Source organism: Ailuropoda melanoleuca, chromosome 13 (assembly GCF_002007445.2).
Source record: "Ailuropoda melanoleuca isolate Jingjing chromosome 13, ASM200744v2, whole genome shotgun sequence".
In the NCBI taxonomy this organism is placed as follows: Eukaryota; Metazoa; Chordata; class Mammalia; order Carnivora; family Ursidae; genus Ailuropoda; species Ailuropoda melanoleuca.
The window spans coordinates 7,187,349-7,201,844 of record NC_048230.1 but is presented as its reverse complement, the minus strand read 5'-3'; the positions used below and the strand labels follow the sequence as shown (position 1 = coordinate 7,201,844).

The window sequence follows — 14,496 nt, the reverse complement described above, 5'->3', positions numbered from 1 at the left end:
GAGCTGTTGGAGAACAGGACAGAAAGGGCCTAACCCCCATGATGACCAGAAAACAAAAACAGAACAAAACAGAGAACTGGAAGCAGAGAAGGAAAGCTGACCTGTGTTTCTGAGGCTAAACCGAAGGTATGTAACTGACCTACTTCTTAATAGAGCGTAACCTAGAATCCTACATCTTTTTGCAAAATGAATCTTGTACTTTAATGACAGATGTTGCTTTGAAATGCCTGACCACTGAGGAAGTATGCACCAGAGGAAAACATGGTAGAATTAAGATAGCATTATAAAAACATCTGGTTAAACATGACAGATTGTGTTTATATCCACGCCCTCTCCAAACCCCTAAATGAGCAGTAAGGGATAAAAATGGGAGAAACCCACAAGGACAAATAGACACATAGGAGCAACAACAGCAGACAAGAGGCATCAACATAATTTTGGAAATAAGTGGATGTGTGGCTAGTCCCCCAAGCAGGTGGAGACAGCTGACATCTCAGCGCCTGCAGGGAAGGCAGACAGGCAAGCCAGTTTGCCCAACCGCAGGGCTGAAGAAGATGCAGGAGTGGGAAGGACCAGGTACCTCTGGAGGTAGGGGTGAGGGGGAGGGCTGAAGGATGTTGGTTAACAGCCTGTATAAATAGCAAAACAAAGGTCTCTCCCCAACCTCACAAAGCCGGGTGACTACCTCAGTCTCATTCTGGTAGAAGACAAGAAGCTTACCCTGAAGGAATACAACCAGAGAAGCTCTGCGCTTTGGGGGACACCAGGCACAGTGGGGGAAAGGGGTCAGGCACTATACTGAAACCAAGGAAAGTAAGTTGAAGTCCAGAGACTAAAGATTCACCCCAGTGCCCCTTTACTCAAAATTCTGGCAGCAAAGAGGAAAAACACTGACATCCCAGGGTTCCCCATGGATGGTACCCACCTAATACCCTGTGTACTGAAGCCCCCCCCCCATTCCTAAACACATACACTGAGCTCTCCAGTGGCATTCAGTAATAGAAGGCCAAGGATCCAGGGAGATTTGAGGAAGGCCTCTAGCATGAAAGTCCGAGACCAAGACAAATGGGAAAAGAGGGGATTTAGAAGTAACATACAATGCAGGGAGCATTGTAAAAAGTAAAACCATGATTCATATCCTCAGAGAGGAAGGATGAAATGTTGCTTTTGTTAAACAAGAGCAATGTGCTTTTAAGAGAAATATTTGTGGGCGCCTGGGTGGCTAAGTCAGTTAAGGGTCAGACTTCGGCTCAGGTCATGATCTCAGGGTCCTCAGATGGCGCCCCATGTTAGGCTCCACGCTTAGCAGGGGGTCTGTTCTCCCTCTCCCTCTGCCACTTCCTCTGCCCTCCCTACTCATGCGCGCTCTCTTTCTCAAATAAATAAAGCCTTTTTAATTAATTAATTAAAAGAAATATTTGGAGAACAGGGATGAGTCTTGAAAATGGAAACTATGACAGTCAAAACGAAAGATTCAGTATCGGGCTTGGAAGATGAAGGTGCATATGTTCATTCATTCGGCAGATACAGTCAAGTGGCTACTATGTCTTTGGCATTGTTCTAGGCGGTGGAGTTTCATCAGTGAGTAAGAGACAAAGAGCCCTTGGCCTGCTGGCGCTGAAAGGCCAGCGGGAGGAGAGTGTCAACAATGCAGTAACATGTGAGTTACCTGCTGCATGGTAGCATCGAGTGCTAGAGGCAGGAATAAAGCTGGAGCATGAGAAGGAGCACGGAGAGTGCCAGGTGGGGAAGATGGAGACACGTTGAATTGTAAATGGGATGCTCAGGGCCAGTCTTATTGGGAAGGGGACCACCGAGCAAGGACGCAGAGAGAGTGAAGTTGGCCATGTGATATTGGGTGGGGGGAGATCATTCCAGGCAGAGGGAGCAGCCCGGAGCTCAGAGGGTGGCTGGAGTGAGCTGGGGAGCTAACTGCCCCAGAGAATGTGGGCCCTTGTAGGTTAGTGCGTGGGCTCCGGCTGTTAGGGAAATGGAGAGCGGTGGCAAAGTTTCAAGCAGAGCAGTGACATGATCTGATTTTGGTCTTAAAAGGATCACTCTGGCCGCTGCGTTGGCAGAATTGACGACAGGGGGTAAAGGTACACCAGGGAGGAATTGGACTCAACAGGAAGGGTGTGCGTGCTGCTCTCTGATGGTCTCTCTTTGTACCTTGACTATTCCCTCTGAGTCAGCCTCTCTGTTTGCCTCTGTTCTTTCTTCTACCTAAGAAACGACTTGCAGGCCCTCTCCTCTGTCAGTCTACCCTCTGCTTTGTAGTTTCTGCTTAACGTTCCCTCCCAGATCCCATTCTGTTGCCTTCAGCCTTCAGCATCCACTCTTTTGCATCATATCCTAAAACACATAATATCTGATTGGTTCCTCTTTAATGTTAATATTGTTTTAACAAGAGCCCCTTCGACTCCCTTGTGGGTTTTTTTGTTGCACCTCTCTGACATATGCATATAAGTGTTAAACATTTGCTATTGAATATAACATTTAATTCTCTGTTCTCTGACATCCCATCATCAGGTAAAGTCCTCCACAGACGTACGCTTTATATGACTCTTGAAAACCCCAACAGTTTAAGCTGCTTTAAACAAAGAGGGAAGTGGAAAAATCTGTCTTATACCTTAAATTCCAACCTACAGACCCTTGGTGGGAAGATCAACAACAACCCTCCCCTGCACAGATTCACCAACTCATGGGAGCATATCTGTTTAAACCAAATATACTTAGATTATAAGGAAAAATACATGAATAATTTTTTGCACTCATTTTCCTCTGTAGTTTTTCAATGCTGCTTTTTCTCTGATGCTGAAAAATGAAAGCCTAAGGGACGTCTGACAAAGCTGATAATGTAACTGCAGGCTCACGAAAATTCCTTTCCCCCAAATATGCTGAAATTAACAAAAATGTAAAAATGACAAAGAACACGCCATGTGAACCCTGAAACCAAGAAAAAAATCCCAACCTCATACCATAAACTGAGAAGTGTCACCCAGAAAAAGAAAAATTGGAACAAATTGAATGAAGGTGCTAAAAAAAAAATCAATACATTCTTCAAAGAGAAGAATGGAACATGGAGAAGTACAAGGAGGGAATTCTGAGAAGTCTCACTGCTTTTGATGGTGTTAGTGTCAAGTACAAAGGTATGCCGGGGGAAGGCCTGGAATAGCCCACACCTCCACGGGGGACCCTTACTTCCATCAAGAAGACATTTTCCCTCAGGCAAGAAGAGTCAAGAAGGTTTACCATCTTTCCTGCCTCTGATATATCAATAAATGGGCAAGGAATAGGGGAAGCATCTGCTAGGAATAATATTAGAGCTGAATCAAGAAAAAGCTTTGCAAGACATGAAAAAAATATCTGTCCTCAACCAAGCCAGAAGATTGCGAGACACCCCAGACTCAGTGAAGCAAACTTCTGGTGCATTTCTTTATTATTAAGAAGGGAGCTTGACGGCAGCCACCTAAAGCCCCAGCTCCCTTTTCATTCCTCTTGAGCAACGGAGAGACCAGATAAAGCATATACATATGGACATCTAGTACATATTATGGGTGGAAGAATAAAACAGTACCCAACCCAACGCTGTTTCGGGGCAGTTAGTAGGCTGAGAAAGAATGGCTCACATTCATTAAAGAGTTTCCAGGGGCACCTGGGTGGCTTAGTCGGTTGAGTCTGAGTTTAGTCTTGATTTTGGCTCAGGTCGTGATCTCAGGGTCATGAGATCAAGCCCCACATCAGGCTCCCAACTAAGTGGGGATTTCTGTCTCCCTCTTCCTCTGCCCCTCTCTCCACTCATGCGCTCTCTCTCCCCACCCCCAAAATAAATTAAGCAAAGCTTTTTTTTAAAAAAATCTACCCTTAAGGGCACCTGGGTGGCTCGGTCGGTTGAGCGTTGGACTCCTGGTTCAGCTCAGGTCATGATCTCAGGGTCCTGAAATTGAGCCCCATGTTGGGCTCTGTGCTCAACGTGGAGTCAGCTTGAGATTTTCCGTCTGCCTCTCCCCATCCCCACCACGTGCATGTGCACTCACTCTCTGTCTCAAATAAATAAATGTTAAAAAAAAAGAATGTTAAACATAAAAACCTGCTCCTTAAGAAGCCCTTACTTATAAAATGCTTTTTTTTCCCTGAAATTACTGAAGAATTAAACCAAAAACATCTTAATGAGAAATTCTGTGAATACTCCTTGAAAATTAAGGATTGATTTTCTATACAGGTGTGGCCCCAGGGAGTCTTAATTTCCTTCCCCTTCAAAAAAAGAGAAAAGCAACAAACAGTATGAAACTTTAAGAATGCGTTTTGTTTAAGAAACTGAATCACAGACTTCCACCCTGTAATTGTATTCTTTTGGTTTTTCAAGTTGCTAAAGAAGGGACCTTTATTTTAGCACTCGGGTGGAGGCGTAACAAAGCCATCTGCATGATGGATTTGGCGACGGGGAAGAGAGCCATTTTGGCTAAAAAGGGCTGCTGTACTGATGCCACATGCAGAAACAAGTTTTCATTGCCTCATGGTCTTTATATATTCTGTTTATACGTGAGCTCTAGGTTCCCTTCGCAAACTGCTCACATGTCACGTTTCCCTTACATATCCTGGTTTTCCTTGACTCGTCAGTTCCTCTTTGCGGTCCCTTGGTGACCTGCTCATGCGTCCCATGCAAACAAGTCTGTCCTTACGGTGCAGCAGGTTGAGAAAAGGAGCACATCATGAGCACGTGATGCAAGTTTAGGAGTCTGCATAAAGAAACCCCTAAAATAACAGAATAAAAGAGGTATTGCACCAGTTTTTCCGAGAAATCGGTGGCACAGGTGGGGATTTAAGAGAAAATACAAGAAACCCGAGAGAGTCTGGAGCCCCCATACTGTGGGCTTTGAATTAGAGGTGGAAAATCTTGGTCCCAGGAGGCCAGAAACAGGGAGGGAGCTTATTACCAATAACCTAAGAATTGGACTGGTTATGGAAATAGCTGCAGTAACTATCAACCAGAACACAATGGTGGGTGTCCAAGGAATTTGCTGAAGAAAGCAGTGCGAGTAGTTTGGGGTTTTGGAGATTTTAGCAGCAGAAAGGGGTTTATGCTGGAAATATTGTAGAAGAAAGAGTAAGTTGTGGTGGTGGAGGTCTCTCATAGGGGAAGACCCAAGCATGAAGTGAAGATTATACCAAATTTCTTTTTACTTGAGAGATTGAGAAGTACAGGAATCTGGGCAAAGGATCCTGAAGGAAGAGTGTAAGGATCTCTGACTTCACCGTGCTTGGGTAAAGCCAGCACGGAGATGTTTATATATTGTCTGATTGATTTCTGAGCACTGAAGAAATTTAAAGATTCATACACTATTAGTCATCTGTCTTCCCCTTCCCCCAGGACTGCATCTAATTTTGGGGGAAATTTACCTAGCACCTGGGGAGAGGGGCCGCACAGCTTGTGTGTAAGTCAGTTTGTGAATCCCACGTGACGGTACAGTAGTGGCGGGTGGTGTCATCTGTGTAAAGCCAGGTTTCGTTCAAGCACCGTAGATGTTGATGGTTTTTGGTTCTGCCTCATCTTGCTTCCTTTCCACATCCTTCAGATATTTCCGCAGAGACATGTGCATTTTGGCTTTCCTCCCTTCATGACCATGAAGGTGAAACAGGACTCTGGCTCGGAGTCAGCACACACCCCAGTGCACACCAGGAGCCGCTGGACCGCTGAGGCCAAAGACCAGCGTGACTCCTGGCGCCACCTATTGGTGGCAGACAGAACTGACGTGCTTTGTCTGCCTGATTTTGTGCACGACACCCAAGATTCCCCCACCCCCGTTAGTAGTTTCTAAGTAGAGGATTTTATACAAGTTCAAAACCATGTACCAGTGACTCAGCCGGCCAGCAACACTTGTCTTTTCCTTTCTCTGTTGTGAAGGTCTGGCGAGGCACGCTGGCCCGCATGCGGTACAAGAGGACCAAGGCAGCTCTGACGATTATCAGATACTACCGGCATTACAAAGTGAAATCGTACATTCATGAGGTTGCCAGACGCTTCCACGGCGTCAAGACCATGAAGGACCACGGGAAGCACGTGAAGTGGCCAACCCCACCTAAAGTTCTCCGCCGTTTCGAGGAGGCCTTACAGGCCATTTTTAATAGGTAAGAAGGAGCCCGTTGGTATATACCGCATCCGTTCACGGGAGCACACTTAATGTATAAAGCCCCACATCTGAGGCCGTGATATTGGCGCGGCTGTCTGCCCCTGGGACTGTCACCTCAGGTCTTCAGGTCTGTAGATTTCACTCTCAAGGGGCATCTGTTTACTTCTCAGGACAACGGGACCGTGCATTTAGTCTTCCAGTAGCGGAGGACAGCTGTGCACCCCAAAGCCCGGATCACGCCACAGTTAAGAGAAGCTATGAGCCTTCCGGCTCTATCTTTTATTAGCAAATAATAAGTATTTATTAAAATCACCACACATAACTCAAACTGGGAAGTGTGTTAATCCTTTCAGAGCAACGCTTCTCTATCCTGGTTATGAAACCTACCAAGGAGTTTATGAAACATACCGATGCCCACGTCCTGCCTCCGGGAAGTCCTGTTTAACAGAACCGGGAAGCGGGGCCCAAACAAAGGTCCTTTCCAAAGTTTCCCAGATGATTTTTTTTTTAAGGTTTATTTATTTTAGAGAGGGAGAGAGAGAGAGCACGAGCAGGAGGGGCAGAGGGAGAGGGAGAGAATCTCAAGCAGACTCCACACTGAGCATGGAGCCCTGCGCGGGGCTCGATCTCACAACCCTGAGATCAGGACCTGAAGCCATAACCAAGAGTTGGATGCTTTACCGACTGCGCCACCTGGGCCCCCCGCCCAGATGATTTTAAAGCGTGAGAGGGAAAGCAACCATTTTAGAGCCACCTTTATTTTTTTAACATAAATCAACACCCATGTAAAATCTGGTATCTTTCCAGCTGATCTTCGTTTTTTATAAACTGCCCCAAATCTGAGTTTATAGTTATTCACAGCCCTTACCCCTCATCATCCGTGCTTGTTTGTCGCTGGTGTGCTCCAGATACATTTAGCCATGCTTAGATACAGCCATCTAGTCACATAAGCTAAGCTAACGGTTCTCAGAAGTGGCCGTTTGGCACTGTGGTATTCCACAAAAAACACTATGAAATAACCGGCATACCGAATAGAAAAGAACTAATTTATAATTCTGGGCTAAATCAGATTTCCTCTTCCTTGAGAGCTAGCTCTGTATAGCTGGTGGCAGATATCAAAAGATAAATAAAAATGCACAGGAAGAAAATTCTTTAATATATTTCCCATTTGCTTTTTGTAAAAAAAAGAAAGAGAAAAAGAAAAAGAAAAAGAAAGAAAAGAAAGAAGAAAAAGAAAACTGGTATCACTCAGTAAAAAGAAGAGCTCAGTAAGGAATTATTGAAAGCAAAATTGCCTCAGTTCTCAGGTCTAATACTATAAATGTCCATTGTAAATCCTGGCCAGCTTTTAATGCACACGTGTTCTTCACGAGCGGTATCATCTGTAACCTGAATTTTGACTCAATTTAAAAAGTAATTAAGCGGGGGCGCCTGGGTGGCACAGCGGTTAAGCGTCTGCCTTCGGCTCAGGGCGTGATCCCGACGTTGCGGGATCGAGCCCCACATCAGGCTCCTCCACTGTGAGCCTGCTTCTTCCTCCCCCACTCCCCCTGCTTGTGTTTCCCTCTCTCTCTGGCTGTCTCTATCTCTGTCGAATAAATAAGTAAAATCTTTAAAAAAAAAAAAGTAATTAAGCGATGCATGAATACATGTGGTTATTGTGGGGTTTTTTTAAAGTGAAATAATATAGAAATATATAAGATACAAAGTTGAAATCCTGCACGCCTCCCCTTGTCTCCCCCATTTTCTTTCCTTCCCCTGAGATAATCACTCATGAACAGTGTGTGTCCTTCTGTGTCTCTGTGCATTTACGAGCACACGCCCACATGTAAGAGACAGCATGGGATAGTGGTAAAGAAGGGAAATCCTGGGGGCGCCTGAGTGGTGCAGTTGTTAAGCGTCTGCCTTCGGCTCAGGGCGTGATCCCAGCGCTCTGGGATCGAGCCCCACATCAGGCTCCTCTGCTATGAGCCTGCTTCTTCCTCTCCCACTCCCCCTGCTTGTGTTCCCTCTCTCGCTGGCTGTCTCTGTCAAATAAATAAATAAAATATAAAAAAAAAAAAAGGCAAATCCTGGAGCCTGGGTTTCTGTTCTATCTCTGCTCCTGCCTGGTTGTGTAACCTTGGGCGAAGCAGAGCATCTCTCTGTGCCTCAGTTACCATATCCGTAAAAGCACCGTAACAGTAGTACCTGCCCGTAGGGTTGTAGAAAGATTATGAGTGAATATATATACGGAACATTCCAGACAGTACCTGGCACATAGTAAACGCTGTAGACATGTGTGCTCATACTAAGAGTGGGTATGCCTACAGTCCCATGTCATTAGGGCTCTTTCTCCTCTCTTTTTCACACAGCAGGGCTATAGAATGACTCAAAAACGTTTTGGAGATTGGAGACCCGTCCATGACAATAAAGATCCGTGTCGTACTTTTAATGGCCACAAGGAATTATTGATTTTGTTCGTGTTGCACTGTGGCCTGTACGGTTCTTCTTTTTAGATTTTGATGGTTTTCTAGGTAGCCTAGAATTGATTAGTTTTTGCAAACTTCAGTTTATTCATCCAGCAAACATTGACGCGAGGCCGACTGTGTCGTGGGCACAGGCCTAGGTTCCAGGGATATGGTGACAGACAAGAAAGGTGGGAAAGACAGTCCCCGCCTTCTCACAGCTTCAGGTTAATGAGCGTTTTGAAACTAATGCATCTGTGCTGCTTGCTGTGCGCGCGCGCGTGCGCACACCCTGAACACGTCCTGCCGGTTGTGTTAATCTCACCCAAAGGCAAGCTTTCTCTGTAAAGGGCCAGGTAGTAGATATCATAGGCTTTATGGGCTGCATATGGTCTTTGTCACATACTTTGCTTTGTTTTGCTCTGATTTTGTCAAACATGTAAAAAACTATTCTTAGCTCGTGAGCAGCACAAAACCAGGCCATGGGCTGAATTTGGCACAGACTGTGGTTTACCAACCCCCGATATAGTCACTGTATCCTATTTAATTTACTCGTAACTTTTTTGATCTGTGGACTACTGAGAAAAATGCATTAAAGGACTCCAATGTGCTTGTGGGCTTTTGTTTTTGGGGGGTTTTTTTGTTTTTTCTAAAATCTCGATGTTAATCGTGGTTAAGCTCGCACCTGTTTCTCACGGTAATTCTTTTTCACTCTGGGAAGGTGGGGAGCCTTCCTCATGCTCAGCTTTGTCCCCCATCTTCATGTTGTGGCTGGCGATTGTTATGCTGCCATAAAAATGATGTTGGGGGCTACCGATCTTTATAGATGGTGGTTTCCTTGAGCAGGGTGAGGGGACTATGCGGCTTTCTCCGTGGGTGTATAGGTCAGGTCCTAGATGCCCTGTGTGCCTCTGAGCTCTGGAGGCAGTCAGGTATGGATCTTGTCATGGGCCATGTTGGGCAGTAAAGAAGGGACAAGCAGACTGGGCACTCAGGCTGAAAACAGAGCAGCAGACAGAGCAATGACTGTCCCCACCCACCCACTGAGAGTAAAATTTGGGACCCAAGGGCTCATTGGGGCAGTTGCTCAGCAAGCCACTTAGTGTTGTGAGATGTGCCTGTCACCAGTGACCTTGATGACGACCACCAACTGCTCCCAGCCTGTCATTCTTCCAGCATCTTCTGGAATGACCTTAGGACAGTCTGTCCCATTGCAGTGTCAGTTGGCCACAGAAGGCAGAGAGGAGGATTTTGCCGTTTGTATCCTACTACCTCTGACGCGCTCCCCCATGGCAGGGGCCCCCATCTCACCATGGGCACCTCTCCCACGGTGAGATCCTTCCCCGCTTGCCCTGGCCACGAGCTTCAGCTGCCTTGGGCCCAAGCACTCTCCCGGCCGTTTCTGCAGAAGGGGTTCCTCTCCTTCCACTGAGTGGCCTGCTCAGCACTGAGCCACTCCTCTGGCGGCATGGTCCAGTCTACTACGAATCTCCAAGAAAGTCTTCCCGTCTTGCAGTTCACCAACATCTCTTCCTGGCGAGCACACTCTTGCCCACATGTCCGTGCATTTCCCTTGCTTCCTGAAGGTCTCTGCTCGTACATCCTGAGCAGTGGTGGTCCCCGAGACCTCCCCGTATGAATAACACCCACCCCCTGTTCCTGCCCGCCACCACACTCCTCTCCTTTCCTCACCTGATTTTCTCCATAGCTCTGAGCACATCACACATACTTAGTTTGTCCTCTGTCCCTGCTTCTAGAAGGTAAGCACTTTGCAGAAAGGACTTTGATCTGTTTGCTCACAGCTGGGTCTCCACTGCCTAGAACAGCATCTGGAGTTTAGCAAGTGCCTAGAAAGTGCTCAGTAAGTGCCTTAGTATTGAACGAAGAATGAATCTAAACTTTCTATGCCCTGACTGTAAATGTTATGAGAAAACCCACATATCACAAAGTTGTAGTTGCTTTCAAAACACAAATGAAAAAGCAAGTTACACAAAAATCTTTGTCTACAAGACTGTGTGTACTTTAACAAGTTCTGTGTATATTTTGGAGACCTTTCTTTTCTTTTCTTTTCTTTTTTTTTAGGGTAGCCTGCAAGTACTTTGATTTAAATTCTGCCTAATGGCCGCTCAGTTATTTGGGGTGACGAATAGGATTGGGTTTCTAAGTCCTCATACATTTCATTTATTCATTTACAGATGGAGAGCATCCCAGCTCATCAAGAGCCTGCCTGCTTCCGACCTGCCCCAGGTCAGGGCCAAGGTTGCAGCCATGGAAATGCTGAAAGGTCAAAGGGCTGACCTTGGACTCCAGAGAGCCTGGGAGGGCAACTATCTTGCTTCGGTATGTGTGGGAGAACAAAGTGGAATCTACCCCTGATTCCTTTTACAAAGAAAGGGAAGAATTGTTCTCCAAAACTTTGCGGAAAGAATGAGACACCTACAGAAACTAAACTTCTATGGGCGATATTAAGCTAAAAGATTTTGTTGCTTCTAACTGCGCAAAGTCTGATGTTTGCCCTGCTTTAGAAAGGGCTGTCTGCTGCTCTGCGCCATATGTACCAGACATACTCCAAAACCTAATTTTTGAGCATTTGAACCCTCCCTTGCATAATTCAGCAGCTATTTTTAATTACCACCTTTATATTAATTATTCCCAGAGCTACATTTCATCCTCCCTCTCATTCCTTATTTTAAAAATTTTATAGGCCCTTTGGTGGTGTAACACCCTGGTAGCAGCCCACCATCTGGGATGGGGGATCAAAGCATGTGGGTGAATCTGTCTGAGCAGGATTATAAAGCCAGGCCACTAAAAGATTGCCTTCTCATCCAAAATGCTAAGCAGACTCATTTCATCATGTTTCCTTTTTCCTTTCAGAAGCCAGACACACCTCAGACCTCAGGCACTTTTGTCCCCGTCGCAAACGAACTGAAGCGGAAGGACAAATACATGAACATCCTCTTTTCCTGTCACGTCCGTAAGGTGAGGCAGGCTGGGACAGACCTCGGGGGAAGAAAACAATGGATTCAGGGGCCCTTAACCTAGCCATGACGGCAGTAAAACATGACCATGACAGCAGCTACGGCCCCAGCTCCACCGTCACTCAGCGCCACCTGCCTGTGCTGGGGTGGGGGGGCAGTGGCTGAGGCGACTATGGCTTCTGGAGTGGAGATTATCGGCTTTAGCGGGGACCTCCCTGAGATCCGGGATTTGTATTTTATTGCATGCGTATCTTTCACAGCACGGGCTGGTCTACCTTGTAGTTTGTGGTCATTTAGTACTTCTCATACATGTTTTCTTACTATTTTAAGGGTGGGGAGGGAGGGAGGGAGAACATAGTCTAGAAAAGGGAGGACAGAGAATTTGGGTGGTGGGGGAGGGGGAGTTACACATGCTGTGAATCTAGTTGCTTGTCTGAGGCAAGATGTGTGTGTGGACAGTTATTTGCCTGCAGATAATCTCCGCGGGGCAAGTGAAGTGTGGAAGTTGGAGAGAAGAAGGCAGGGGACGTGGTTGGTTTTTCAAAACTTTAAAATGCTTCTTTTCACAAAATAGATAAAAAATTGCAAAAATTTAGCAAATAAATTTCAAATATTAATGAAATGGGTGAATTTAAGAAAAATATTCCTGGGATGCCTGGATGGCTCAGTTGGTTAAGCATCTGACTCTTGATTTCGGCTCAGGTCATGATCTCAGGGTCCTGGGATTGAGCCCCACATTGGGCTCCACACTCAGCAGGGAGTTTGCTTGGGATTCTCTCTCTCCCTCTCCCTTTGCCCCTCCTGCTCCTGCTTTCTCTCTCTCTAAGATAAATACATAAATATTAGAAAAAAAGAAAAATATTTCCTAGATTGACCCCAGAAGAAATATTGACATATATATGCCAGTATTCAAAGGACAAATGAAGAAAATGATCAAAGAATTACGTCTTAACAAAAGCCCATGTTTGGGTGATTTTAGAGTTGTTTTGTTTCAAATCTTGAAAAAGTACACAATTGCAGGATTATTCAGATCAAAATAATGAAATATTATTTTTCCACTATAAATTTGGCAAACTTTAAAATATTGATAGCCAGTGTTTGCATGAATTTAAGGAAACACTATTGATAAGATACAGTCCTTTTGAGTGAATAGTTTGGCAATAGCTATCAAAATTTTAAATGCCCAGACCACTTAATCTAGGAATTACACAACTCAGGATTTATCCTACAATATATTCACACATACATCCAAAGATATAGTTTTGTATGTTGTAATGGCCAAAAGACTAGAAAAAATATGCATTAATATATGATGAGATTAATAAATAATTGTGTTTGAACAATAGAATACAGTGTAGCTATAAAATGAACCAACAGAGGATGTGTAAAAAAAAAAAAAACCTAGAAGGAAAAAATCTATGAAACAAATGGTTTTTTAGTCACTGCACATCAAGATATGAGAAACAGACAAGTGAACCCTACAGTCAGCTGGTTTACCTCCTCGAGAAACTTTCTAGTCTGTGGCATGAGTAGGGGAGCCCAGGTGGAGCTTAGTGGACTCCCTTACTGAAACAAGAGAGCTGAACCGGGAGACACCAGGGCAGCTAGAGTTTGCGGAGCAGAGTGCCAGAGAAGAGCAAGCTGCACAGAGAGAGCTCTAGATAGCTTCAGGGAATCCGTGGCAGGTATTCGCCTGAGCACTGCTCAGCATGTGAGGAAACTACCCAAGGCTAGAGCAAGAACCACCCCAAAGGGTAAGCAGCAACAAAAAGTTGCAGACAGTACCTGCTCCCACCAGCCATTGGAAGACCTTGTGATTCATGGGATACCGAGTAGAGTACAGACAGGAATCTTGGCCTTGGTCATAGGGAGGAATTAGCCCTTGACTAAACACTGCCCTAATCCCACCCAACAAATCTTGAAAACATGACCCAAAAGAACAGACTGTTTCCAGGTAACCTGACAGTGTCCCAGAACAAAGCTCAAAAATATTCCTAAGAATTCAAACTCTCCCACACCCAAAAGATAAGATTCAGAATGTGTGACATTGGGTCCAAAATTACCAGGCCTACAAAACAGCAAGAGACTCTAACCTATAATGAGAAGAAAAGTCAGTCATTCAGAATGATCCAGGACTGACATAGATGATAGAATTAAAAGACAAGGTCATTAAAATAATTGTTATGCATATGTTATGGATAAAGATGGAAAACACAGTATCTGAGATTTTTTTTAATATACTTGAAATTAAAAGCAGTTTAGACATTGCAGAAGAAAGATTAGTAAACTTGAAGAAAGAGCAATAAAACTACCTCGAATAAAACACAAAGAGCAAAGAGGGGAAAGATGCCACCACTCGAAAAAAAAGAAGAATGAAATATCAGGACCCTATGAGCCAACGTCAAGTGGCCTAAATACATGGGCACATGGAGTCCTGAGAGGAAGGAAGAGAAGGGAAATATTCAAAATATTTGAAAAAAATAATGGCTGAAATCTTTCCAAATTCGATGAAAACTGCAAACTCTTAGACCCAAGAAATTCAACAAACCTCAAACACAAGAGACATGAAGAAAACCGTACCAAAGCACCACCTGATTAGATCACTTAAGTGCAGCAGTAAAGAGAAAAAACACACAGGAGAAAGATGAGAACGCATCAGATGTCAGAAACAGGGCAAGCAAGAAGACAGTGGAGCTACAGCTTTAAAACTTCATGTACTGAAAGAAAAAACAGCTGTCAACCTAGAATTCTGCACCCAGCAAATATAGCTTTTAAAAATCAAAGTGAAACAAAGACTTCTTTGGGCATATCCAAAAATACACACTACAAGAAATGCTAGAGAATGGCCTTCAGACAGAGGGAAAGTGATTCCAGATGGTACTGTGGGCATACAGCAATGAATGAGGAGAAAGGGGAATGGTGGCCTCATGTGTAAATACA

At 44.8% G+C, this 14,496-nt stretch overlaps 1 protein-coding gene across 2 annotated transcripts in view; it reads left to right on the top strand.

Annotated features, from left to right (window-relative positions):
* The window catches only part of MYO1D (myosin ID), a 327,544-nt gene that overhangs the window by 177,637 nt on the left and 135,411 nt on the right, over positions 1 to 14,496 (top strand). For both annotated transcript variants that reach the window (XM_034640509.1, XM_034640508.1), the window contains exons 17-19: positions 5,906 to 6,129; positions 10,774 to 10,918; positions 11,453 to 11,557. In XM_034640509.1, the coding sequence (XP_034496400.1) occupies positions 5,906 to 6,129; positions 10,774 to 10,918; positions 11,453 to 11,557 (474 nt within the window). The remainder of the gene's footprint in view (positions 1 to 5,905; positions 6,130 to 10,773; positions 10,919 to 11,452; positions 11,558 to 14,496) is intronic.